The 25,158-nt window shown below is 42.4% G+C and overlaps 2 protein-coding genes across 6 annotated transcripts in view; both read left to right on the top strand.

Annotated features, from left to right (window-relative positions):
* The window catches only part of ptk7b (protein tyrosine kinase 7b), a 38,049-nt gene extending 32,569 nt beyond the window's left edge, over window positions 1-5,480 (top strand). The window contains exons 11-20 of the mRNA XM_056761394.1: window positions 837-986; window positions 1,134-1,281; window positions 1,586-1,713; window positions 1,799-1,999; window positions 2,134-2,286; window positions 2,362-2,594; window positions 2,776-2,856; window positions 2,928-3,079; window positions 3,199-3,377; window positions 3,793-5,480. Of these exons, the coding sequence (XP_056617372.1) occupies window positions 837-986; window positions 1,134-1,281; window positions 1,586-1,713; window positions 1,799-1,999; window positions 2,134-2,286; window positions 2,362-2,594; window positions 2,776-2,856; window positions 2,928-3,079; window positions 3,199-3,377; window positions 3,793-3,953 (1,586 nt within the window). The 3' untranslated portion in view covers window positions 3,954-5,480. The remainder of the gene's footprint in view (window positions 1-836; window positions 987-1,133; window positions 1,282-1,585; window positions 1,714-1,798; window positions 2,000-2,133; window positions 2,287-2,361; window positions 2,595-2,775; window positions 2,857-2,927; window positions 3,080-3,198; window positions 3,378-3,792) is intronic.
* Window positions 5,481-7,161: 1,681 nt separating this feature from the next.
* srfb (serum response factor b) lies at window positions 7,162-25,126 on the top strand. Of its 5 annotated transcripts, none has more exons than XM_056761038.1 (9): window positions 7,171-7,878; window positions 7,959-8,057; window positions 10,620-10,886; window positions 20,091-20,337; window positions 21,127-21,291; window positions 22,688-22,795; window positions 23,034-23,225; window positions 23,333-23,434; window positions 23,864-25,126. In XM_056761038.1, exons 1-9 carry the CDS (start codon window positions 7,384-7,386, stop codon window positions 23,896-23,898), a joined length of 1,710 nt encoding a protein of 569 aa, XP_056617016.1. In that variant the 5' UTR covers window positions 7,171-7,383; the 3' UTR covers window positions 23,899-25,126. The 5 variants fall into 5 exon arrangements, with proteins under 5 accessions (XP_056617018.1, XP_056617016.1, XP_056617015.1 ...); XM_056761037.1 differs by having other exon boundaries at window positions 7,174-7,878; window positions 23,333-23,409; XM_056761040.1 differs by lacking the exon at window positions 21,127-21,291 and having other exon boundaries at window positions 7,162-7,878; window positions 23,333-23,409.
* The last annotated feature ends 32 nt before the right edge of the window (window positions 25,127-25,158 follow it).

The following is a 25,158-nucleotide window of genomic DNA, read 5'->3' as shown; positions in this document are numbered from 1 at the left end:
TTTACTGTAGTGTACTCTACTGTGCACTGCTCTACTGTGATCTACACTATACTACTTTACACTGCACGTCTACTGTAATCTAATTTACTGTAGTGTACTCTACTGTCAGCTACCACTACATCCCACTCTGTATGATACTGCACTGCACACTACTGTACTCTAGTGTACACTACACTTGTGTGCTATACTGTACTCTACTGTACATTGCTGCGATCTACAGTATACTACTGTACACACTGTTCTGTATACTACTGCACAATACTCACTACTCCATCACACTTTACTCTATTCTATTGTATGATACTGCGCTGCACACTACTGTACTCTACTATACACTACACTAGTGTACTCTACTGTAAACTACTGTATCTTAGTGTACACTACTGTGATGTACAATATACTGCTGTACATTGCACTTCTCTTCTGTACACTACCACACCCCACTATATTCTCCTGTATGCTATTGTACTCCTATTCAGACAGAGTAGTGTGTTTACACTGATAGTGTCTTGATCATTACTCTGGAAGTCAAGAGGAGAATCAAACACTCATATAGCAGTCAGGTTTATGAGCACACTGATGTGTATAATGTGCAGATGGAAGCAGTTTTACAGTTTAATTAAATAAAGGTTAATAATAAACCCAGAAGCAGCACAAACTGTCTTCTCTAAACCCCAGAGATCACTGAAGCGCTACTGACCCATCGTGCTGTCGCCCTCTAGTGACCACATATTTCTCACTCTTACTGACTGCTGTGTGTGTTGTGTGTGTGTGTTCAGTTGTCGAGACGTCAAAATCTCATGTCTCTCTCTCTCTCTCTCTCTCTCTCTCTGCAGATGGTCGTGATCTTCCTCCTCACATGCATCAGCAGAATGGAGTTCTTCGTTTCTCTACAGTGACTCGAGCTGACGGGGGAAATTACACATGTGTCGCATTTAACAGTGTGCAGGGAGAAATCAGAGCACATGTTAACCTCACTGTAGGAGGTGTGTGTGTGCATGCGTGTGACGTGCATGATGACATGAAACATTTGGGACTCTGACTTTATTACAGTGACTTAAGTTTCGTAAATGTAAAGCGCATCAACACATGCTTCCTCACTCACAGTGTCTGATGTTTCTCTGTTGGATCAGTTCATATAGAGTTTACGCTGGTGCCCGAGCAGACGACAGTATATCAGGGTCACACGGCTGTGTTTCACTGTCAGGCGTCAGGTGACCCGCCGCCCTTCATCCAGTGGAAGCTGAAGGACAGACTGCTCCACAGCACCCCCGTCAGCAGGTACAGCAAACCTGTTAACACACTTTACAATCACTGACACGTCTGCTGCAGCTTTTGAGGAATAGATGTTAATCTTATATGGTGCGTCCCAAATGGCGTACTTATGCACTGTTCTACTGCACTGTGTGCGTTCACATTGAAAATCCTGGAAAAGGAAGTGCACTTTAAGTATGATGCCCTTACTTCCGCGACCGAAAATAACTTCACACACTCAACGCTGGCAGTTTCGCTTCCATTGCGGTGCTATCAGACGCTGCTCGAGCAAAGGTCTCCTGTTGAGCTGATCGATGGTGTTTGTCTTCAGGTTCCAGAAGATGCCCAACGGTTCGCTGGTGATCAGTGACGTCACCACAGATGACACAGGCGTGTACACGTGTATCGCTGGAAACAACTGTAACATCAGAGACACAACGGCACAACTGTATGTTGTGGGTGAGTAACACATACACACACGCTTGATTTTATTGATGAAAGATGTGTTCTTCTTCTTCTAAGCGTTCATGTGTGTTTCCCTTAGAGAAGCCCATTCACCCACGTGATGAAGATGAGGACAAGAGTCAGTTTAAGATGTTTCAGACCATCGCTCTGTCTGTGGCCGTGGCTGTAGCGTACATCATCGCTGTGCTTGGCCTCATGTTTTACTGCAAACAGAGACGCAAAGCCAAACGTCTGCAGAAGGGTGGCAGCGCAGAAGAGCCTGAGATGGAGCGTCTGAACGGTGAGAAATGTACATTTCTAAAAACGAGATGATGTGAACGATGAAATGAGTCAGACCCTCATGCGCTCAGAAATGTTTTGTTGAAGGGAAGGTGCGTGTCTTCGGTCTCAATCCGCGTTGTGTTTTTATTTAAGGTGGCGCTCCTCAGCAGAACGGCCAATCAGGAGCGGAGATTCATGAGGAAATACCTTTAACGGACCTGACAACCACATCAGCCGAGAAACAACAGAACTACACAGACAAACTCCGGTTTCCCAGAACACATCTGCAGACCATCACTGCTCTGGGTGAGATTCATATACATGACGCTGTGAAACCCACCCATCACCTCCTCATATATAACTGTGTGTGTGTGTGCGCAGGTAAAGGTGTGTTCGGCGAGGTGTTTCTGGCTAAAGCGCGGGCCATCGAGGAGGGTCAGCAGGAGTCTGTGGTCGTGGTGAAGAGCTTGGAGAACTCGGACGAGTCGGTGCGCTCAGAGTTCAGACGAGAGCTGGAGATGTTCAGTAGACTTCATCACGCTCATATCGTGCGTCTGCTGGGACTCTGCAGAGACTCTCAACCACACTACATGATACTGGAATATGTGGAACTGGTACATAACAACCCATCATAATGTCCTGATACATCATCTTAATGTCATGATGACTTTCATTAGCGCTCCAGTGCGTTTGTGTCACGTATATGAAAATATCTGGAAAAATTTGACCAGTATATTTGAACTTTAATGTTTGTAAATGTTTGATGACTTCAGATTGTTTCGTCTTATTTCTCAGGGTGACCTAAAACAGTTTCTCAGGATCTCCAGAAGTACTGATGACAAACTCAAATCCCATCCCATCAGCACTAAAACTAAAGTGAGTTCATTTCCTGTGATATAACTCTGTTTGTATGTGTGCCGGTGTGATGTAGTGTTCTGTCTCTGCAGGTGTCCATCTGTGCCCAGGTGGCTCATGGGATGGATCATTTATCAAGGCAGCGGTTCGTGCATAAAGACCTGGCAGCTAGAAACTGTTTAATCAGCGGACAAAGACACGTGAAGATTTCATCTCTGAGTCTCAGTCAAGACGTCTACAGCAGGTTAGAAACTCATCTGTTCTTATGTGGTCACTGTTCTGAATGTTCAACAGCACCATCTTGTGTTCAGATGCATGTATTACAGCAGCTGTGTTTGTGTCTCATCTGTGCTTGTGTTTCAGTGAGTACTATCACTACAGACAGGCCTGGATTCCTCTGCGTTGGCTCCCGGCTGAGGCTGTATTCGAAAACAACTTCTCTGCTAAATCAGATGTTTGGGCGTTCGGTGTGCTCATGTGGGAGGTCTTCAGTCTGGGTGAACTACCGTACAACTCACTTAATGATGACAACGTGATGGAAGGTGAACAAAGTACTGATCGCACATCACATGTCTCTTAGATCCCTTGTCTGATCTCATTGGACAGATCAGCTCTGTGTGTTTGTGTCAGACAGTGAACATTTGTCAAACGTTTTGTGAAAGTCGATTAAAACTTTTCAAATTACTGAAGCTTAGTCGTGCCGACTTTCTCTATATCTATATTTGTAATTAACATTAAATCTAACATCCCACAGAAGTTTAAGAGTGTTTCATCCCCCCTTCTCTTAAATCTCACGTTCACATCTTAAAGTTCTCATAACATTCTTGCATCTATCAATTAAACTTCTTCATTTCTTCTCATGTGTCGCCGAAAGCACAATTCACTACTTCAGACTCAGAACACTCCTTGAATCTGTTGTCCTGAATGAAGATCTGTTGTGTCCTCTGTGTTTTTCAGCTCTTCAGTCTGGAAAACTGAGTGGGTGTCCTCCAGAGAACTGTCCCAGCGCTGTCTGCAGTCTGATGAGTCGCTGCTGGGCGTCCAGCCCTAAAGAACGACCCGGTTTCAGCGAGATCGCCCGGACTCTGGCACACATACCCACAGACACTAAAGTCTAATGGATCATCACATGTTTCACTGCTACAATCAGAGACTCTGTCGAGACTCAATCCTGCACATTTCAGACACTAGAGTTTGTGTCCAGATCACTTTGACCATCTTAAAACCATGTGTGTGTGTGAGGTGTAACACACGCTTAGATCCAGGGAGCTCAATCTGCCTTAATAATGGCATGACGACGGTCGTTTACCGTTTCGCTGCGTTACTTCAACCCGACGGTGGTGTTGTGTCAGTGGAACCTCAGGGACTTTCTGTCAGCACAGGACAATCACACAAACACAGACACGTGAACACAACTGTACATGGAGGGCTCACATCCCTCGAGTCTGTAGTATGTACAGTAATTGCTGTGGTACGTGTTTATGGGTCAAAACTGTGCGTAAAACACACTGATGTCACACACGCTGTGACGTCACCCGTCCACGACGAAAGTAAACCTGCTGCACAACACGACAATCACAGTCCATCATATGTATTAAAAAACACAGCTATGCAGTCCTGTCAACAGGTGAAAAGCTTTTATCTCGCGTGTGTGTTAGGACGCAGTGTAAGGTGAATGATTATATTCTACAGACTGAAATTCTAAGCTATAATTGATGTATTTGCTGAGTAATATGCTGTGAGATCTGTCGGGTCGAGGTGCTCACAGGAGACTGCGTTACTGTAAGAAATAGAGATGCAATGCCTTAAATTGCATACGTAAACCATAATCGCATGTATCATCCGTCTGTCTGTCTCAGTTAAAACACAAAATCCACATATGTGACCCAGGACAACAAAACCAGTCTTAGCTCAATATTTTGAAATTGAAAATTTTTACATAATGTGAAAGCTGAATAAATAAGATTTCTAATGTTGTATGTGTAATTAGATGAGGACGATATCTGGCTGAGGTACAACAGTTTAAAGAGTGATTTTTTTTGTTGTTGAGAAAATGGCCTTTGAAGTTATTAATTTTAGGCACTGTGGCAGGACATCCACTCACAAAAAATAAAAGTTTTTAAGGTAGGAAATTTACAAAATATCTTCAAAGAACATGATCTTTACTTAATATCATAATGATTTTTGGCATAAAAGAAAAATAATAATTTTGACCCATATAATGTAAAATGTTCCTGTGCTACTTTAGACTGGTTTTGTGATCCAGGGGTCACATATATCCTGAAAGGTCAGGTGTGAATGTGTGATGAATAGGATGTTGTCTGGGGATCACGTGTATGTGTGAATGTTGTGTGTTTGTGCATGTTTTGGATGAAATAGTTTTCAACAGGTCAATACTGACGTTTACTCAAAGTGCCTAGAAAATGAAGGATCGTTTGCTGTTTTTTTACAGTATGTTTTTAACGCAGATTCCTCCCGTGTTCTTTTATATAATCTTTTGTATTATATTTTCTGTGTGTGTGTACAAAAGCTCCGTCTGTTCACATTTGTTTTCTGGTGTTTTTATGACACTCGTGGTTTTATATTCTGCTTCAGTAAAGGTCACAGTAATCTGCTGCTCTCATTAAACATTCACGTTTTTAACAGCCGTGCTTATTTGCTGAAATAATTTGCCTGTAGTTGTGCGAGGATGAAATCAAGTATTGTACACATTCATGAGCTAGTGGATTTCCTTGATTGTCTACAAAATACCAAAAACAAATCCTGTCATAAGGTCATCCTAACCCTTTAACTTTTAACTTTGTTTCTCAAACTGAAAATTGTTCTTTTTTCATTGATATCTAAGGTAAGGTGGCCACCGGGTGGCGCTATTCGTGAGCCAAAAACTGGATTACATTAGATTTTTTACTGATATGATACTGAATGATATGGTCAGCCCATAAATGAGCCGGTGTGCCGACACACTTTCTCTCCTGATGTTCTGTGATTCATCTGTGTGGGAGTTGATCGTGAGCTGAGCTTCTTTTGCCATGCAAATAACATCCCATCATCATCAGAGCATCTCATCAGGTGCTCACTGCGTCACATGATGTCTCTCTATCTCACTCTCTCTTTAACTCACTATATTTCTCTCTCCATCTATCTATCTCCGTTAATTCAAAGTTTTCTATGTAAACATACCATAGGCAAAATTTTGTGTAGCTACAATGTTGCCAAAGCATTATACATAAAACAATAAGAAATATACAACATCACAAACAATATCAATTGTGTGGTTATAATGTGAAGGATAATGTGAGAAAAATTACAAATTCTGTTGAAAGATATGTGTCTGTTTCAAGTGTAACATTTATGAAGAGATTGGTTCCAAAATGAGATAACTCCGTTTATAAAGTTGTTCAAAATTCATGTTTTTTTTATTGTGTATCCAATTAATATCAGTCAAACTGCAGTTTTTTTATTGAAGTCATTATAACTAGGTCAAGCTAACGAAGTCAATCTAACTAAGAAAAATAAAAACATAATAACATAATTATTTAATTAAAAAATATCTCATTTTGGAACCAAACTTCATATTCGAACACCGCGTTACAGTCCAGAGACATATGAGCACGTGGTCTTTTGTTTATTTGACCCTTTGTCAAATCTATATAAAATAAATAAATATGAGGTGTTTAAAACTCGAGTATTTTAATGAAATGTTCACGTCCTGTTTCATCTAATGCATTTATATCAGTTTCTATGGGAACCGTTAGTGATGTGCCATGAAGTTACATAAATGCTTGTTATCGCTTGGAGTTGCTGAACATTTTGTTGTCTTTCTCTACAGAATTGAAACATTACTGAAAAATAAAAGTCAGAGATAAAACACGATTTTAATACAATTAATGACTGTGTGAACTCCGTCCAGTATCTATTTATGAAGCGGACACCGCAGGCCCCGCCCCTTCTTTGACATATTCCGCGAGCGCAACCCTTTTGGTATTTATGCAAACGAAGTCACCCTTGTAACCAATGGTGTTGTGGGCCAGTCCCCCACGGACCTATTAGCGGATACCACTGAGACTCACCATATAAGGACAGGCGACTCCAAAAAAGGAAACCAGCCGTTCTTTTTAAGGAGAAAAGTAGATCGGCCGTACAGATCACTCCGCTTCTTCACAACGTTGTGAAGTGTCCGATCAACCCCCGCTCACAGTGATGATTGACAGCTGCCAGCAGTACAGTCAGTGTTATGTTTGACAGCTGATGGAGGTTAATCCTGGTGATTCGGCAGCTGAGAGTTTCTCCAGGTGTTTATTCTTCACTTTTACCGGTAGCACTAACCGACGCGGCGGAGTGATCGCACACGCGTGAGGCGCGGAGCTCCAGTAGGAGGAGACGTAGAGAGACGCCGGCTGACAGCGCTCGAGTTCGGCAAAGTTTCGCGCAGACACTGACGCGCGTTTGTTTACTTTTCCCCGTGTGTGTTTATGAGCGCGGCCGGTCGTCTCACTCACGGCCCGTCGCTCCAGCTCTCCGCCGGGAAGATTTTGTCCGGTTTATAGCATGTTATCCAGTCAGATAAGTGGAAACGGCTCCGGCGCGGGGAAGAGCGCGAGCGCTGTGCTGATGAACAGCGGGGTCCGGTCGGGGTTCGCGGGAATGCTCGGAGGGAACCCGGGATCCAGAGGAGGCGTCAGACCGGGAAACGCGAGCATGCTGGGACTCGGTCAGGGGATGGTCGGGATTCCCGGGAGGTTCGAGTCGGATAAAGCGGGCGCCCCCCACAGGTGCAGCGGCTCGGATTTGGACTCTGACTCGGGCGACGAGGACGAGATCTCCGGCCGGAGGGGAGGAGGCGTCAAGCGGGAGAGAGCGGAGATGGAGGCGACGATGGTCGCGCAGGAAGCCGGGTTACCCTCACTGGTCGCGGGCGGAGCGGCCGGAGCGAAGCCCGGTAAGAAGACGCGGGGAAGAGTGAAGATAAAGATGGAGTTTATAGACAACAAACTGCGGCGGTACACGACCTTCAGCAAGAGAAAGACCGGCATCATGAAGAAGGTCAGAACATCACTGAAACATAATTAAATAAATAAAGTTTCATAACTTTCATTGAAATATTCTTCTTCATAAACCATCAGCTGTTTACCATTAACACCAGTTCAATATCCCAGCATGCATGTGTTCGGACTCGTACTCCAACAGGACTCCCAACTGGTCTATTGGTTCCTATCCGTCAGGTAACATCACACCGGTAAAACCAGTAGAAACTCACGCAGACCATTACAGTTTCCTAATATCACCATTAAATCCATCAAAACCAGCAGAGCGGCATGTTAACGTGTTGAATGGTTGTAAGCTGAAGTATTGAATTATCTTTATCATCACTCCTGTAGTTTGAGTGCAGCACGACCCAAACCACCAAATGTAAGTTCACGGGTGACAGCGGCTCTCTGAGAGGTTGCTGGTTCGAACCCTGCTGGTGTTGAATCATCTAATCAACAACTGATTTGTGTTCGACTGATTTCTCCCACAAGTGTTCATAGAGAAACATTTACTCAAAGAATCTTCTTTATGTCTCGTGAGCTTGAAAGAGCAGTAAGTCTGTTTCTCTGGAGTGTGATGTGAAGGAGAGGATTGTGGGTGTCTTCCGGAGGATCTGTGTGTCGTGTACAGGAGAGACTGTGATATCACATGTCTGCTCATCTGGTTTACGCTGACTTGAAGTGACAACAGACACGATGGGCTCGGAGCTTTAAATAGAAGTGAGCGAGTGACATTCAGAGAAGCAGCTCGACCGCCCGCACACACACGACACATGAATCTGTCCCAACACAACACTTCACTTGAGTCTCTAGAGGTTATAAAAGTTGTCAACAGCAGGTGGTCATACGTGAAGTTGTATCACACCTCTAATGTCTGACGTGACGACATAACCTGTTAAATAATGAAAGGTGTGCAGTGTCTCTTTCAGGTCCTCTTCTGGAGGGATGCTCAGATTTGTATTTTTACGATGTCTGTATGCATGGGTTGATTGACACAGATCTCAGATGTCGTCATTTAAGAACCCAAGTTCATCATCCAGATATTCTGAAGGTCCACGAGATGATAACCTCAGACACAGTCTGGATCTCTTCCAGCGTATGTAATGTCATGAGATGTGATTTCAGACAACACGTGTGTTGATGTGATTTTTCAGCGGGCTGGTCAGAGTCGAGCGACAGCTGAATAAACAGTGAGGTGACATCGACACAGACAAACTTCTGCTGTTGTTTTGATGCTGCGCTGTGTTTGATCTTAACGGCTTCTCATTTACTGCTCACACTTTACAGCTGCTGCTGAGACACACATGCGCACGCACGACACACAAACGCGCACACACACAGACATGCGCATACTGACACACACACACACGCGCGCACAGACATGCACGCGCACGCGCACACACAGAGACATGCATGCATATATACGCAGACACACACACAGACACGCACATACTGTCACATGCACACACATGATTGCTCTATAGCTGTTATTTATTCAATGAGCTGATAGTCATTTATGTTTTGTTTCGTTTCATAAATCACGGTTCTGTCATAGCTTTTCGCTTAAATAAACTTTTTAACCTTTACAAGTTATATTAAACTTCATGTCCATGTTGATTGACCATTTACTTTAACTACCTTGTCTTTTCTGTGAGGTTTACATGTATACGCTGTTATTTATGATAGGTTTCGTTTACTAAAGGTATTAGAGATGTTTGGTGTTAATAAATGAAAGAAAGATTTATTTGTTTGTTTGGAATGAGCTGTTTAGACATGTTTAGTTTGTGTGTGTGACACGAGGAGTGTGTGTCTTGTTTTTCACCTCATCCTGACAGATTCAGAGTTTATTTCAGTACATTCCTCCTCGTCTCTGTGCACCTCTGATGGAGAGTCGGACTGTTCTGTGGTCAGTTTGGTGTTTCATGATCTCTTGGATGTAGAATTTGCTCTTGTTTACAATTTTAGATCAACAGCCTCACTCACACACACTCACAAACTCTCTTTCACTAGTACATACACACACACACACACACACTTTGTCTCAAATACACGTTCACAAACTCCCTCCCTCTCTCTCTCATTCACACAGACTCTTTCTGTACACTTAAACCGACACACTTTTTGCACACTGTCTCTGAAATTCTTGAACATCTCCTAACACACCGACATCTCACATTAGGGTTGTTTGGGTTTAGACCGTGTGTGTGTGTGTGTCAGAGTGTCTGTGTGTGTGTGTGTGTGTGTGTGTGTGTGTGTCTGTGTGTGATCATTGTTTCACTGTTTGGTGTGATGGTAGTTAGGTTGCATTTCCTCTTTTTTTCTGAAGTGAGTCACACAGATTTTGTAGTGTTAATTTCATCACGTCAGATGTCTTTTGTCTGTGTGTGTTATTCAGAGTAAAGTGGCCGTGCGAAACACTACAGCTGAAACATCTGCTGTAGGTGCTCTCAGGTGTCGTTTATTTATCAGCAATTGTCATTTATTTCATAATTTTTCTAAGAGACATTAGTAGAAAATTACGTCTTTACAGGCTCTGAATTAAAAAAGCTTCACACATGTTTGGGTGAGAATGATTAGTGATGTTGAGCGTGTGGTCCATCCAGCGGTGTCATCTCTATTTCTAGAGTTTTATCTTATCATTGTTTTAATTTTGCTGTATGATCTGAGTCAGTTTAAGAGCTGTCGGTCCATTTCACTCACTGTGATGAAAGTCACAGGTAATGTTCTGATGTGATTTCTCTCTTTGTGTGTTTAAAGGCCTACGAGCTCTCCACGCTCACAGGAACACAAGTCCTGCTGTTAGTGGCCAGCGAGACGGGTCACGTCTACACGTTTGCAACACGCAAATTGCAGCCCATGATCACCAGCGAGACGGGAAAAGCGCTGATCCAGACCTGTCTGAACTCTCCGGACTCTCCGCCACGATCGGACCCGTCCACAGACCAGAGGATGAGCGCCACGGGCTTCGAGGAGACGGATCTCACCTACCAGGTGTCCGAGTCAGAAAGTCTTGGTGAAACCAAGGTGAGCCGTGCTGCTTTGTGCTTTTCTTACAATCAGATAGATGTTTGGCTTTGATCTGAAGATAAGATCTGAAAGAAGTATGATCATGTGAGTAGATTACTGTTACGTCTGCACTATAAATCACGTGAACAGGAAAGCTCCAGAATCTACACAGTGAAGGATTAGTGTTGTCTTCTTAAAGACGTGAAGGATTCCAGCCGTCTGGTGTTCCTCCTTGGGTTTTCGGTCGTTCTTCTTCCATCACGTCTGAAGCTGTTGAGCGATTTAAACCTCCACACTCGCTCTGACTGCTGTACGTTTCATCTCAGAAAAAGATAAACAAAAATAAATCGTGTTGGACTTATTATGACCTTCACTTTGTAGGTTGTTGACTCCATGCAGCCAGAAAATAAATCAGAGTTTAATGGCACGAGAGACTCGTGGCTCGCCGGGAGCTATAAAAGTCTTGAATCGTATAATATTCTATTCTGTACAAGAGATTAAAGATTTAGTGTTTGGATGAAAATGAAACATCTGTGTTCACTTGTAGACGTCTGTTTAGATGATGGATAGATGTGTGTTAGTTCTGCTTTGGCTTTACTGATACTCATGGTTGGGCGAGCTACTCTGAAAAAGTAATTAATTACTAGTTACAAAATAAATATTCAATAGTTTAATTAGATTACTGTACTAATTACTTTCTAAATCCTTCATCAACCTTGATTAGTTAAGTGATTAAGCTAAGGATAGACATGAAATGGCTCTTTTAATTCAATCAAATAAATAATATAAACTGCATAAAGTTTTCTTATTAACTGACAAAAGTATACAAATGTGAGGATACATTAAACCACGGATTTTAAAATTAGACTTTGAATTTTGATGTAAATTCCACTATTGCACACACATATATTACACACAGTATTTAGCTTAATTACATCAGAAGTGAATCAAGAGTAATCCCTTACTTTACTTTTTCAAGTAGAAAATAATTCAATTGCAGTATAACTTACTTCGTAACTAATTACACCCAACACTGATAATACTGTCATCATTCAGAAGTGCCAGACAAATCAGATTAGGAAACATGATCAACATTAATAACAATAAATTCAATAGTCAATAATCAGTTATTCTATATATGCTGTGTATGTGTGTGTCTGTTCACATGTAAAGCGTTTAGTTTCTATGTTTTGTGTCATTTTTAGATGTTACATTATCTATGGTTTAAGTTGTGGTAGGTCCAGTAACTTTGTCGGCCGTATGTCGTTGAGTTATTGAATTCTATTGTGATGAACTCAAAATCGTCTAAAAACCTGTATGGAGTTGTTTGGATGGACGCTGTTTGTGAGTAGCACCAGCTCCTGAACTTTCTCTCAGACACAGTTGAGCACCTACATCTCATTGATAAAAACATGATTCTGCCTCTATGGCCTTATATGGTGAGGTTTCCCAGCGCGCCGTTCGCAGGGGCCCCTCGCATTCCATATAAGCTGCAGCTGTCTGTAGACCCGCTGCTATCGTGTCTGTAGAAGGTTTTTTTGCTCGGGAGGTTTGGGTGAACATTGTGTCTGTGGGACCTGCATGTGGAAACGGTGGGCATAGGCAGCCATGCAGTAGAGTGGCAGCAAATGCATGCAATAATGCAACAGGGACATGGCAACATCACGCTGCATGGTGTCAGAAGTCACAGGTGGTCGGACAGCAGCGTTAAAGGCGGGCATAAGCAAGCATGCAGCAAAGTAATGGCAACTGCAAGTGAAGTATTACACTCAGGCAGTCATGCAGCAGGGTAAGGCTGCACGATATATCGTTTTAGCATCGATATCGCGATGTACGCATGCGCAATAGTCACATCGCACGAGGTGCGATGCAGGGAAAGTTTTTTTTTCTATATTTGCCTGATATAAAGTAATGAATTCTGATTTATGGGTGCTTTTTTTTTTACAAAGCACATGTTGTTGCTTCACGTTTTTGACACACAGCCTCTGCATGCGTGCGCATGGCGAAATGAGCGAGGAACGGGAGAAAAGCACCGAAATGGACGACTTGGTCGCAAAAAGAAGCGCATCGTCAATTATTTGGAAATATTTTGGCTACAGAAAGGATGATGTTGACCAAAAACAGGTACTTTGTCGGGAGTGCCGTGCAGTAGTTGCCGCAACACGCGGAAATGCAACTAATTTTATTGATCATTTAAGTCGGCACCACAGAGCTCTGTATGACGAGTGCAAAGCCAGATCTGATTGCCGTCCAAAGCAAAAAACTATTTCGGATGCGTTTGCCAGTGTTACACCATGTGCAAAGGGTTCCAAGCGGCATAAAGAGATCACGGATGCGATAACATTTCACCTGGCGAAAGACATGGTACCAATTAACACGGTGACCAACCCGGGTTTTGCAAACATGATCCGGTCACTTGACAAGCGTTATGTTATACCATCACGCATTTATTTTTCTCAAGTTGCCATCCCAGGCATATTTATTTTTGGAGAAATTTAAGACATCTAAAGAACAGTTCTGTATTTCTACACATCGCAATATATATCGCTGAAAAAAAAATATCGCAATGTAAGTTTTTTTCAATATCATGCAGCCCTACAGCAGGGTGCACTGAGCAGTTATGCAGTGTAGCAATTGCAACAGCAAGCGCAACCACCCATGCAGCATGGTGACTAAGGCACAGGCAGTCGTGTAGCAGGGCACAGAAGACACAGGCAGCAGGGTGACAGCAGGCACAAGCAGTCATGCAGCAAAGCAATGACAATAGCAAGTGAAGGGAACCATGCAGCATGGTGATAGTAGTACACTCATGCAGTGGGGGAATTGCAACAGCAAGCACCCATGCAGCATGGTGGCTAAGGTGCAGGCCGTCATGCAGGATGGCGAAAGACGTCACAGGCAGTCATGGGGTGGGTCAATGGCGATAGCAAGCACAAGCAGGCGTGCAGCATGGCAACAGAAGGCACAGGTGGTCAGGGTGACAGCGGGCAAAAGCAGTAATGCAGTGGGCCAATGGTGACAGCAAGCGCAAGTACGCATGCAGCATGGTGACTCAGGCACAGGCAGTCGTGCAGCAGGGTGACAGCGGGAAAAGGCAGACTAGAGAAGACAGACAGAAACAGTCTACTGTGTATTATTGTAATCTCTTGAGTGTAGTGTTTAGGTCTGGGCGATGTATGGTTCGATTCTTATGCTCTCAGTTTCTCAATGACATACGGTTAAATGCCCCAACATACGAAAGCCAGAGGGCGCTCTTGCGCAGAAATTTTGAAAATGGGAAACCGAAGAAGAACAATTCATTGCAGGAAATGCCAGTTTTCATATTCTATCGCTGTTCTTCAGGTATTTTCATGATAATAAAGTATATTTATAATGATGATGTTTGACAGGTGCTGCCTTTTCAAATACATGTTATAAACTACCCTACAGTTCTTCTTGCTGATCAAAGAGCCGTAGTTCACGGAAGAGCGGTGCAGAAATATCGAATCAGTTTCAGAATTGATTTAGACATGTATGATGAGCATGAACCACGATATATATCGCTCCGCCCCAGTAGTGTTTTTATTGGACTGAAACACAGTTATTGCTTTTACACATTTCTTATGTGTTTAAAGTGTGTTTAAATCTCTTTAGTCTTTTTGTTATGAAGTGAAGCATCACTTTTTCTGTTTCACTGTTGGTTATAAATGACATCTCAAATCAAAGCTGCTGGTCATTTTCTAAGCAAATAGACTAGAATCAGTAGTAGGAATATATGCACTGATCAAAAGGCACAGCTTTATAGATCAATGAAGGTGATCTGTGATGTGTTTTTCTTTGCTGTGGTTTACAGGTGTAGAGTTCATGATGCTGAACATTATTCATCTGATGTTATGATCATCTCTTATTGAAGTGTTATGTTAAGAGACAGACAGCGGTACAACAACAGTGTGTGATTTCATAGTTAATAATAAAATCAAATTTATATCTTTTAAATATTGTCTGAATTCATCAAAGCAGCATTTTTCAAGCGTTGGGTTGAGCTCAAATCAACCACATCACTGATATAAAATCACACAGATGAGCTGTGTGTGATGTGTGTCTTTGGTTTTTACAGCCGTTTTTTTGGAGAATACAGAATTATTCTGCCTACAATGTAAATGATCTCAGAACGCCGTTCCCTCCACTTATTCATCGCTCATGACATGTTTTTACTGCCTCAGCTGGAGTTCTCAATGCCGTTTCAGCAGTGAGGTGTCGCTGAGATAATAGAGAGTCAATTAACTGAGATATGAGGTCTTATCAGAGACCGGAGCTAAAGACGGAGTCTGGACGACACGCTGAGCGTGTGAGAGAGAGAAACCTTGTGAAATATCAGATCATGGGAAGTAAGTCGTGTAAATGAAGAGACCGGAGAGATGGGCAGTGGTCAGCTCGAGGACTCTGGACTGTCACAGACCGCTGGGCTTCATGTTGAGCAATGTGTCTGTGATGGGAGGGGTCGTGAGCAGCCGGAGGGGCCCGTCGGGATTGGTTACTCTTCTCTAACTTGGGCTGCTTTGCCTTTTTTAGCCGTCCCAAATCAAGCCGTGAATTCCATATCGCTGGCAGGACGACAGACGCGAGACAGCAGCCAGAGACAGGGAGATTAGAAAGAGACCGTAGACAAGAGCAGGACATATAATAGACACGCAGAACTCTCTGTTTTGTTTGACAGCATGGAGAAAAAAATCCTGTAGTTTTTGGTCTGAGTTTAGTCATCTTTTAGTCATTGGAATAATGTAAATTAATGTTGTATTTTCCGACAGTCAACACCAGACTTTTGTTTGACTTTGTAAGCAGTTTAGATTCCATTTCACATTCTCAATGAGTTTTAAGGGTCAGTTCACCCCCCAAAAAATTGGTTGTAAACCTGTATGTCTTTCTTCGGTGGATCCCGAAAGGAGATACCTTCCTATTAGGGCTGCAACAACGAATCGATAAAATCGATAAAAATCGATTAGTAAAAAAGTTGTCAACGAATTTCATTATCGATTCGTTGTGTCGCGCGACGCGGAGACGTTTGGTTATTAAAAAAAAACTTTATTTGAGCGCGGAGCGAAGTAAACACACTCGGTCTCTCTCGCGCACTGATGCCAGCAGAGTTCGGCGCCTCATATACAGGGCGGAGCAAAAATAAAAAAACGAGCGGAGGAAAGATACATGACGGAGGCAGAGAAATCCCCGCGACCCAAGTCATCATAGGTGCGGGAGCATTTCACACTAAATAAACAGAAAAACTGTGTTAACTACAAAATATGCAAACGCGACAATGATCCAGCACCTGAAACTCAAACATGTTGGAGTCTGTGATGAGGAGGAAGGGAGTTCAACAGCAGGTTAAGTCACTACAGAATCCTACTTTTGTTCCGTTTCGAAGTGAAGAACGTAATGTCCCTGGTGCTGGTGTTTACTCGTTATCCAGATTGACAAGCATCACAAGTTAGCATTAGCTCGTTAATAACAGTATAATCAGGGGTGGTGTAGTTACTTTGCGCTGTGCATTGTAAGACTAAAGACACGTTTTTATTCACTCGCCTTTTTTGGACCATTCATTTATAAATCTGTTGTCATGTATAGCTACACTGCAAAACTTCCTTAGTAATTTTGTCTAATTTCCAGTCCAAATATCTAAAAAATCTTAAATCAAGATTACTAGACAAGAAAATTAATTGATGCTTAAAACTTCTGTTTGAAATTATATCTCATTAAGATTATTTTTGTACCCCATTGGCAGATAATTTTTCTTGCTTTAAGCAAACAATCACTTAATTTGACGTGTTTTTTCAGAAAACAAGACATAATTTCTTATGCTTTTTCATGTGTCTAGTACATGTTTCTTGATATAAGATTTTTTTTGATATTTGGACTGACAACGGGACAAAACTACTAAGTTAGAAAAGCAATTTTTGCAGTGTAGGCTATTCTGTGCTTTCTCCCATATAGGTTATTATTGACAAATATATTTGTGTGTGTTGTACTTTTTAATTTAATTTTAAAGTTCTTTTATAGCTCTTGGTCATCTTAAGCTTTGTTAAAATGTGGTGTATAAATGAAGCTTGCACTTACTACAATGATGATAATAATTTAATGAATAAGCTTCAAGTGAATTTGAGAGAGTGTGTGTCAGTGTGATAGTTTGTGAGTGTGTGCGTCTGCGAGTGTCTGTCTGCAGTGTAGTGTAGAGAACAAGTTCTGACATTCAAACAAATCCTGTTAAATTTTCTGATTTGTATTGTTCTTTATTTATTGTTCTGGTAACTCAGGTGGCACTTTATTAAAAAAAAAGTCTATATATTTGGCAGATGTAAAGCATACATGTGTATGTTTTTTGTGTTAGTCCATTTTTGTTTGATTTTATTATTTTTATAACAGCTCAGGGATGTTCAAGGAGCAACATGCTTGTGCACTTTCTAAAGATTTTAGTTCTGTTTTTGAATAAAGGGTTGGAAATTATTGCTTTTCTTGTGTTTTTTTTTTATCCGATTCATCGATTAATCGAAAAAATTATTTACAGATTAATCGATTATTAAAATAATCGTTAGTTGCAGCCCTACTTCCTATCAACTTAGCGTTAAAACACTATGTTCTATGTAGTATGAGTGGGAGCAGTATGAATACATTTAGGATAAAAAACGTAATTTATTTATTAAGTCATATATCGGTACTTACATTTGAAAAACGGTCTGCTTTTTATATTTCAATTACGTTTGAAATGCGAGCGCTGCTCAGCTCCCGAGGCATCATGGGAAAGAGAAGTGTCCACCAGATGCGCACTCACAAATCTCGGCGGAAGCTGTAGACCATCCGGGTACTTCTCGCATTTGTTGTGAGGTTTTGGACGTAAGGGTTAGTTAGTTTCTTCAGAGATGTGCTGGAGCAAATGTTGTAGGAGTTTTGTTTCTGCGGGGGAGACTTTCAGTCTGTTAATGACTCTTTTGTTTTGTCACTCTTTTCATAATCGATGAGTTGACATTTACATTTATGCATTACATTTTTTTGTTTCTGACCATGTGCAGTCCCCTGGGATCTAAACCATGACCTTGGCGTTGCTACCGCCATTCTCTGACCACTGAGCTACAGGAAAGACCCTCTTTAGTGTTTTAGGTCAGATTCAGATGGTCTGGATTTTCAGAGAAACGTGTGTGTGTGTTTGTGATGTGAATGAGACTCATTGACGCTGCTGTGGCGTGTGACGGGTTAAACGCTTGTGTTTCCTGACAGCTGTCACACCCTCAGCTGTTCCCCTCAACCCCCCATGCTCCTTCAGTGTCCAGCGTGACTTTCACCAGAGCATGTCCTGCAGCGTGAGGGATTGACGGATGTGATTGGACAGTTTGTGAGTTTATCATTAGCCGAGTTTCCTCTAAAGTTGCGAATTGCACAAAACTGGAATATCACATTTTTTTTTTACAAAGAAGCACTGTTTCCATCCAACTTGTCAAATATCACTTCCTAATAAACTTGCACTAAATATCAGTAAGAAAAGTCATTTGCATATATGATAATTACAAAATGCGTATAAAAACAGGGTGATTGAAACCCAGCTAGTGATGTTCTTTAACTTTGAAAGGGTGAAATTGTGCTCTGACATTAATATTGATAAAAGATGACAGCTGTGCGTTCACTTTGACACTATTGAGTTTCTTTATCTGTTTTACATTCTGCATTACATTTTGCCTTGTGCCTTTGTCAAAAATTATCACATGATGTCTCTGGGCTCTCGTAACACAATGTCAAATGTTTTAAAGAAGATAATGTTGACAAGTGTCATTTAGAGCTCAGAATAGACTCTCTGTTGAGCTGTGATCTTATAGTCGTGTCATTTCCTCTGTGCTGCGTGTCGGCAGATTACATCAGATTACAGAATTCATCTTGACATGATAACCCACTCATTACATCCATTTTTCTAGTAGAAAGGTCATCTCAGGTCACACCGTGCACATGCTTGAATGCTAATGGAAAGCAAAGAGAGAGAGATAAAGTGAGAAAAATTGAGTGAAAGAGAGAGAGAACAAGAGCGAACGAGAGAGAGAGAGTGAGAGAGAGCGAGAGTGAGATAGAAAGAGAGCGAGAGAGCAAGGAAGAGAGAGCGTGAGAGAGAGAAAGAGAGAGAGATAAAGAGAGAGAGAGAGAGAGAGCGAGAGACAGAGAGAGACAGAGAGAGAGAGCGAGAGAGAGAGACAGAGAGAGAGAGATAGAGAGAGAGAGAGAGAGAGAGACAGAGACAGAGAGACAGAGAGACAGAGAGACAGAGAGACAGAGAGAGAGAGAGAGAGTGAGAGAGTGAGAGAGCAAGGAAGAGAGAGAGTGAGAGAGAGAGAGAGAGAGAGCGAGAGACAGAGAGAGAGAGAGAGACAGAGAGAGAGAGTGAGAGAGAGAGACAGAACGAGAGAGAGATAAAGAGAGAGAGAGAGAGAAAGAGAAAGAGAGAGAGTTAAAGATAGAGTGAGAGAGACAGAGAGAGAGAGCAAGAGCGTGAGAGAGAGATAAAGATAAAGTGAGAATCATAGACAGACAGAGAGAGAGAGAAAAAAAAATGATAATGGGAACTTAAACTGCAGGAGAGTGTGTGTGTGTGTGTGCTCGTGTGCGTGCGTGTCGATGTGTGTGTGTGCGTGTGTGTGTCACATCAATTTGTCAAATAACATAAAGTGTATTTTTGTTATAGTTACAGGTTGATATTTTTGTAAATGTTATAAAATTGAGTGTATTATAGATGTTATTTATTTCAATATTGCTCAGAATTGTTTCAAGATTAAAGTTGCAATGATTCTAAAGAATCGCCTTGGTTTGCTTTATGCTAAATATAATTTCTTATTTCTTAAATATAATTTCTTCCAATTTTGACTTTAAAGTAGAAACCTGTGGGCTTTTGTCCGATGTCTCTCATATGTTACTCTCACATATGCCGCGTACGAAACATCACGTCTGTCCTGAACAGCTCAGACATTTGAGAGCAGTTGTCATAGCAACCAGTCACCATCAAAGCACATTTACCAGCGTTCATCACGAATGGATCTGAACGAGTAAGGTTTGCTATGAATGAAATGAGTTTTGTCTGAGATTTTGATGGCTGCACACTTTGTCGTACTCTTCATCACAAACTTTGATCTTCCCATCTCGGAACAATTTAGGTCTGTAGGAGCACACAACTGAATGACCTCGGTCAAAGGCTCACGAGTGTCCTTACTTTCCCATCAGGACTCTTTAAAGCCGACGTTCACCGTGGCAAGTCTGCCTGGCAGCAGCAGCTCTCAGACCACCGTACCCACCACCTCCACCAGCATGCAGGTCACCAGCGGCCCCAACTTCCCCATCACCAACTACCTGGCACCCGTCTCTGCCGGCGGCAGCTGTAACTCCATCGCAGGAGCCAACGGTACGGTTCTGAAGAGCGGAGGAGCGTCAGGCGTCATGCAGATACCCGGAGGATTTACCTTCATGTCAGGTGAGCTCCTGTCTCTTTTCCCTGGTTCTCAGCTCTAGTTGTGCGTTGGGGGTTCGGCCTTGTGTTTCTGGGTTAACTAGTCATTTTGGCTACTCATTGTCATAACTGACATGATTGCTATCATGGCCGCTTTTCATCATCATTTTGAATCCTGTTAATTCGTTTTAGTAGAACGAAGCCGTTGTGCATGTGTGCAGGTTTCATTCACCTCATCCAGTTAAATATCACCCAGCAGCAGCCGTGTCTTCTGCCTTTGATCGCTGTTGTAGATGGAGATTCATTTGCATGAGCAAACAAAAGCGGCGGAGCGCTCTCACGGATGAATATTCAATGGCTGTGGTCAGATGAAAATGAAACGGCAGAGGAGCCGAGGATCATGGGAATCAGGAGACAGAAAACGTAGTGCGAGTGGGTGCAGAGTATTTTCGTATCGTGCTCAGATATTTCTGGTAGATGTGGTCTTGAGCGGGCGTTTGCAGTTTGACTGTTTTCCTGTGAACGCTCTGTTTCCTGCGTCAGCGTCTCTCAGCTGTTGGAGCTTGGGTGTACAGGCAGGTGGGCCGTCGGTCGGCCCGCAGGCGTCACGTCCTCTCACACCGGCTGCTGCAAATTACCGCGATAGCAGCTGCGCTTTCACCTGACGACCTTCCGTTCACCTTCTCTTGTTTTTATTTTGGGGTGCAGTGATGCTTTTAAATATTTGATGTAGTGCATGTGCATTGATGGGTTTATCTGCTGCACTGTAGTCTCGTTTGTTTCTCCACTCTTCTCTCGTGTTTTATTTATCAGGCACTCCGTTTGCGCCCGGGACTTCCACCATTCCTCTGGGTCAACTGCAGCAACATTCACTCGCCCTGCACAGTTCACTGGGACAGAGCGCCTCATCCACCCTAAACCACCAGCAACAGAACCAACAGGCTGTGTTCCGCCTGCCCGCCACCGTTTCCCTCGCCAGTGAGTGTGTTATTAACAACAACATTGTGTGTCTCGACCAGTAGTCCTCATGAGGGAAATTGATTATTAAAGGTCAAGAGTGGGATTTATAGCGGTTTGAGAATTGCAACCAATCTCTCAGTCCAAACACGACGGTGGCCTCCACAGTACAAAAATATGTCGTCGGCTGAAAGAGTGTGTCTTCTCATGTTGAAATAAAGGGTCTGAGGATTTTAAGTTTAAAAAGAAGGATAAACGTTAGGAACTGGGTTAATATTATAAAGACTTTCCAGCAGAGATGCATTAGGACCTGTGGTACTAAGGCTTTTAGCAGAGATACTTTCGTTGGAGAGAAAGATTGTCTAAAAATCACCCTGAGGAGGTTCCTTTGATTAAGATCAGTATGTGAGGAACATTGTTTTTTACTCTTTGTTAGAACCAAGATATATTGTTGTTGTTGTGGTAATATTAGCTGTGTTAGTGTGCGTTCACACCGCCGCCGTCAAGAGTGTCAAAAATCGCTCTGGCCGTCCTGCCAACAGCGCTGTAGAAAGATTTGTGAACGCTCTGAGGTAGAACAAAGTTTACACGGCTGTGTTCTCTGGAATCCTCTCAAGCGGTCGACTTCTTCATCCTTATTTGATGCCGGCGAATCGCGACATAGAGCATTACCATAAACTTGACTAGATTTCAACTCTCCTCAACAGCCAAGACGCGCTGCTGCTCGCTGCCGGCTCACATTGAAAATGATTGACCTCTGGCAACTTATGACTCTCTCGACGTCAGCGGTGTGAACGCACAGTAACAGCAGATTTCAGCATCATTGTTGATCTGGAACCAGTGTGTGCTTGAATGTACTCATGTCGTCTTCGCTTATTTTATTCATCTTCACTATTATTTGCATGGTCTAAGCTATGATGAAGCGAAGCATTCATGCTTGCATTGTACAGCACGTTTGAGGGCAGAACTCGCTTACGGTAAATAGCAACGCTGCTAAAGGCGTTTCATCTGACAGCAAGATAGCAGTTAGGAGTAAGTTAATAGACACTTTCCCTCATTTGTGAACCGGAATACTTACCGCAGGGTAGAGGAAGAAGAAGAGGACACGTGCTTTGTAGAGCTGTTTGTCGGTAAAGATGGCAGAGAATTCAGTGTATGAAGGACCGCTCTGTATTTACATTTATGCATTTGCCAGACGCTTTAATTCAAAGCGTCTTACATTGCATGATTGTGCTATACATTTCATTCTGACTATGAGCAATCCCCTGGAATCAAACCCATTTTCTGCTACTTTACACTAATTGATGGTGTTTAAGTATGTATGGATTGTTCCTTTAGATTAAAATAGTTTTTTGGGAAGTTTTAGCTTGCAGGACATCAGACGGTGTGTCATGCTGTGTTTGTGTGTTTGTGTCAGGTGGGTCTTTACCCCATCAGATCCAGACCATACAGGTTCAGCCCAGCAGTCAGTCTGGATCCATCAGCACCAGCAACAGCGGCCCAGAGAGCAGCAGCGCATCCACTGGTACAACAAACACACATCACATCATTAATAAACACATCACAAATATTATACACAGAAGAATGTGCTTTATTGGAAAGTGAGTCAGCAGCTTCTGTCCTTTATTTTGGTCTAAACTTGTGTCACACTGACACCTTGAGCTGAACATCTGTAATTACAGTTGACTCTCTCTCTCTCTCCCACGCTCACTATCTCTCTCTCACTCTCTCTCTCTCTCTCTCTCTCTCTCCATAATCCACAGTCAGTCTCCCAGCAACCATTGTCACATCATCAGTGCCCACCTCTATGGCAGGTCACATGATGTATTCCAGCCCGCACACGGTCATGTATGCGTCAGCTCCTACTCTTACAGAGGGGGGTCTGACTGTACTCAATGCCTTCTCACAGGGACAGTCTGCCATGCAGGTGTCCCACGCACAACACCACGACACAGGTGGGTGACACACACACACAGACAGACACACACTCAAACAGTGACGCAAACATACACAAAATAATGATATCAATCTTTTAAAAAGTGTGTGTGTGTGTGTTGATCAGGTGGTGTTTCTCAGGTGTTTCTCACCGCGTCTCCTGGCACCGTTCAGATTCCCGTCTCAGCGGTTCAGCTTCACCCAGTACGGCAAGATCAGCATTTCACAAGTGAAACTCTCAATATTCTCTCATTACCCAGCATGCCTCTGGCTGCACTAACACACTGCGTGAAACTCCTCCCAGTATGATCGCTCACACACGCTTGTCACTCACACCAGCCCTCCCACAAACCAATAAACAGGTTCATGGATTCAAACATTTATAAGATGAGACTTGCTTCTATCATTAAACACGCTAACAGCTCAGTTCTCAAATCTAGTGAGCTGCTTAGCATACACAGCAGGACATCGCCTGCAAACTCCTGACAGTTTCATAGAATCAGGCTGTTTTATTCTGTATTTGTGTGGTGGTTTTGTGTGTTCAGTGAGACAGGGTTTTGTGTACAGTAGAGTAGCGACGTGTGCTGATGGTTTGTTGTGCTGTGATGTTGATTCCTCGAGCCGGTGGTCAGGTCTCATGAGGTTTTGTGTTCTGCAGATGGTGATTGGTCAACAGTCCAGCGGCAGCAGTAACCTGACGGAGCTTCAGGTCGTCAATCTCGACGCCTCACAGAACGCCAAGAGCGATTCATAAAGCCGACAGAGACTAACAGTGTTATTTATGAATGCCTTTCTACGCTTTTCTACAGTTTGTCATCAGTGTGTGTGTGTGTGTGTGTGTGTGTGACAACAGTTTCTACTGTACACGTGTGTCACCTCCTGCAGCCGTGTGTGTGTGTGAATGCAGATGAAATCAGTGTTAGATGCCAGGCATTCTTTATTTTTGTATTGAAGTTGTGCTTCACGTATGCGAGTTGTGTTGTTTGTGAGCGTCTGGCTTGAGGTACACTGGGTAATATTTCTGTTAATTTAACCTTAAGTAAAAAAGACAAAAAGACATTTGGAAATGTACATAACCTCTTTTTTAATATTGGAGTTTTGTTTCGCCTGTTAGTGTGATGGCATGTAGCTGTTTTTATAGATATTTTGTACTGTTTTGTTTTGACTCAACATGTAAATGAATGTAATGTAAACATATTATATTGATTTATACACAGTACCATGATGACAAAATGCACAAGTTAGTCTTGGATTCTGTTGATCTCTCTTGTAAAATGATTGTGCCAAATCACCTCTGACAAGTGAAAAGGAGAGAGAGAGAGTATTTATTCCTCCCGTCGTGTAACACACTGATGCCTTCATCTGGAGCTGCAGACCCACATCAAACTCAACTCAATCAGTGTGTATCATGACCATCAAACTGCCTGTCAATCAAACCGCCTGTCAATCAAACCGTAAGCAGAGAATGAGCATCTCTACAGTCAGCTGACAACATCACGCTTTTGTGTGTTTTTTATCATGTGTTATTGGGGTTATTAGTGGGATTTGTCAAGAAAATATTTGTTTTGTTCTGATCTTGAGTGACTCTTTCATTCGTTTCTTCACATCAGTTTGTCAGCTGACAGAAGATGATTTACTAAACTTATTTTTGACTTCATATGAAATGAGTCTGGTTTATTTTGTATAATGTTTGTTGTTGAACATTTGGTATGTAATACATGCCATAATAAATGCGGAAAGATTAGTTTTTTTTCATATTTATATCTTCGTCTTCTCGGTTTATAAGAGATTTGAAATTGGGTTAAATTAGTTTGAAATGGGTTTTGAAGTTAGTTTGATAACGTTGAAGTTCTTCTGTTGTGAGATCATGTGTGATGTTCATTTTCAGACACATTTTTATTATTAAAACACATCTTGTCAAGATTGGATTCCACTGTTTCTTTTTACACATCT

This window comes from Triplophysa dalaica, chromosome 11 (genome assembly GCF_015846415.1).
Source record: "Triplophysa dalaica isolate WHDGS20190420 chromosome 11, ASM1584641v1, whole genome shotgun sequence".
NCBI classification, from domain to species: domain Eukaryota; kingdom Metazoa; phylum Chordata; class Actinopteri; order Cypriniformes; family Nemacheilidae; genus Triplophysa; species Triplophysa dalaica.
The sequence above is the reverse complement of the archived record's forward strand: the minus strand, read 5'-3'. Positions and strand labels throughout refer to the sequence as shown.

Coding starts and splice junctions, on each gene's coding strand:
- srfb (XM_056761037.1), top strand. CDS start 7,384: ATGTTATCCAGTCAGATAAGTGGAAACGGCTCCGGCGCGGGGAAGAGC. Junction 10,887..20,090: donor AAAGTCTTGGTGAAACCAAG/GTGAGCCGTGCT, acceptor CTTTCCCATCAG/GACTCTTTAAAGCCGACGTT. Junction 20,338..21,126: donor AGGATTTACCTTCATGTCAG/GTGAGCTCCTGT, acceptor TTTATTTATCAG/GCACTCCGTTTGCGCCCGGG.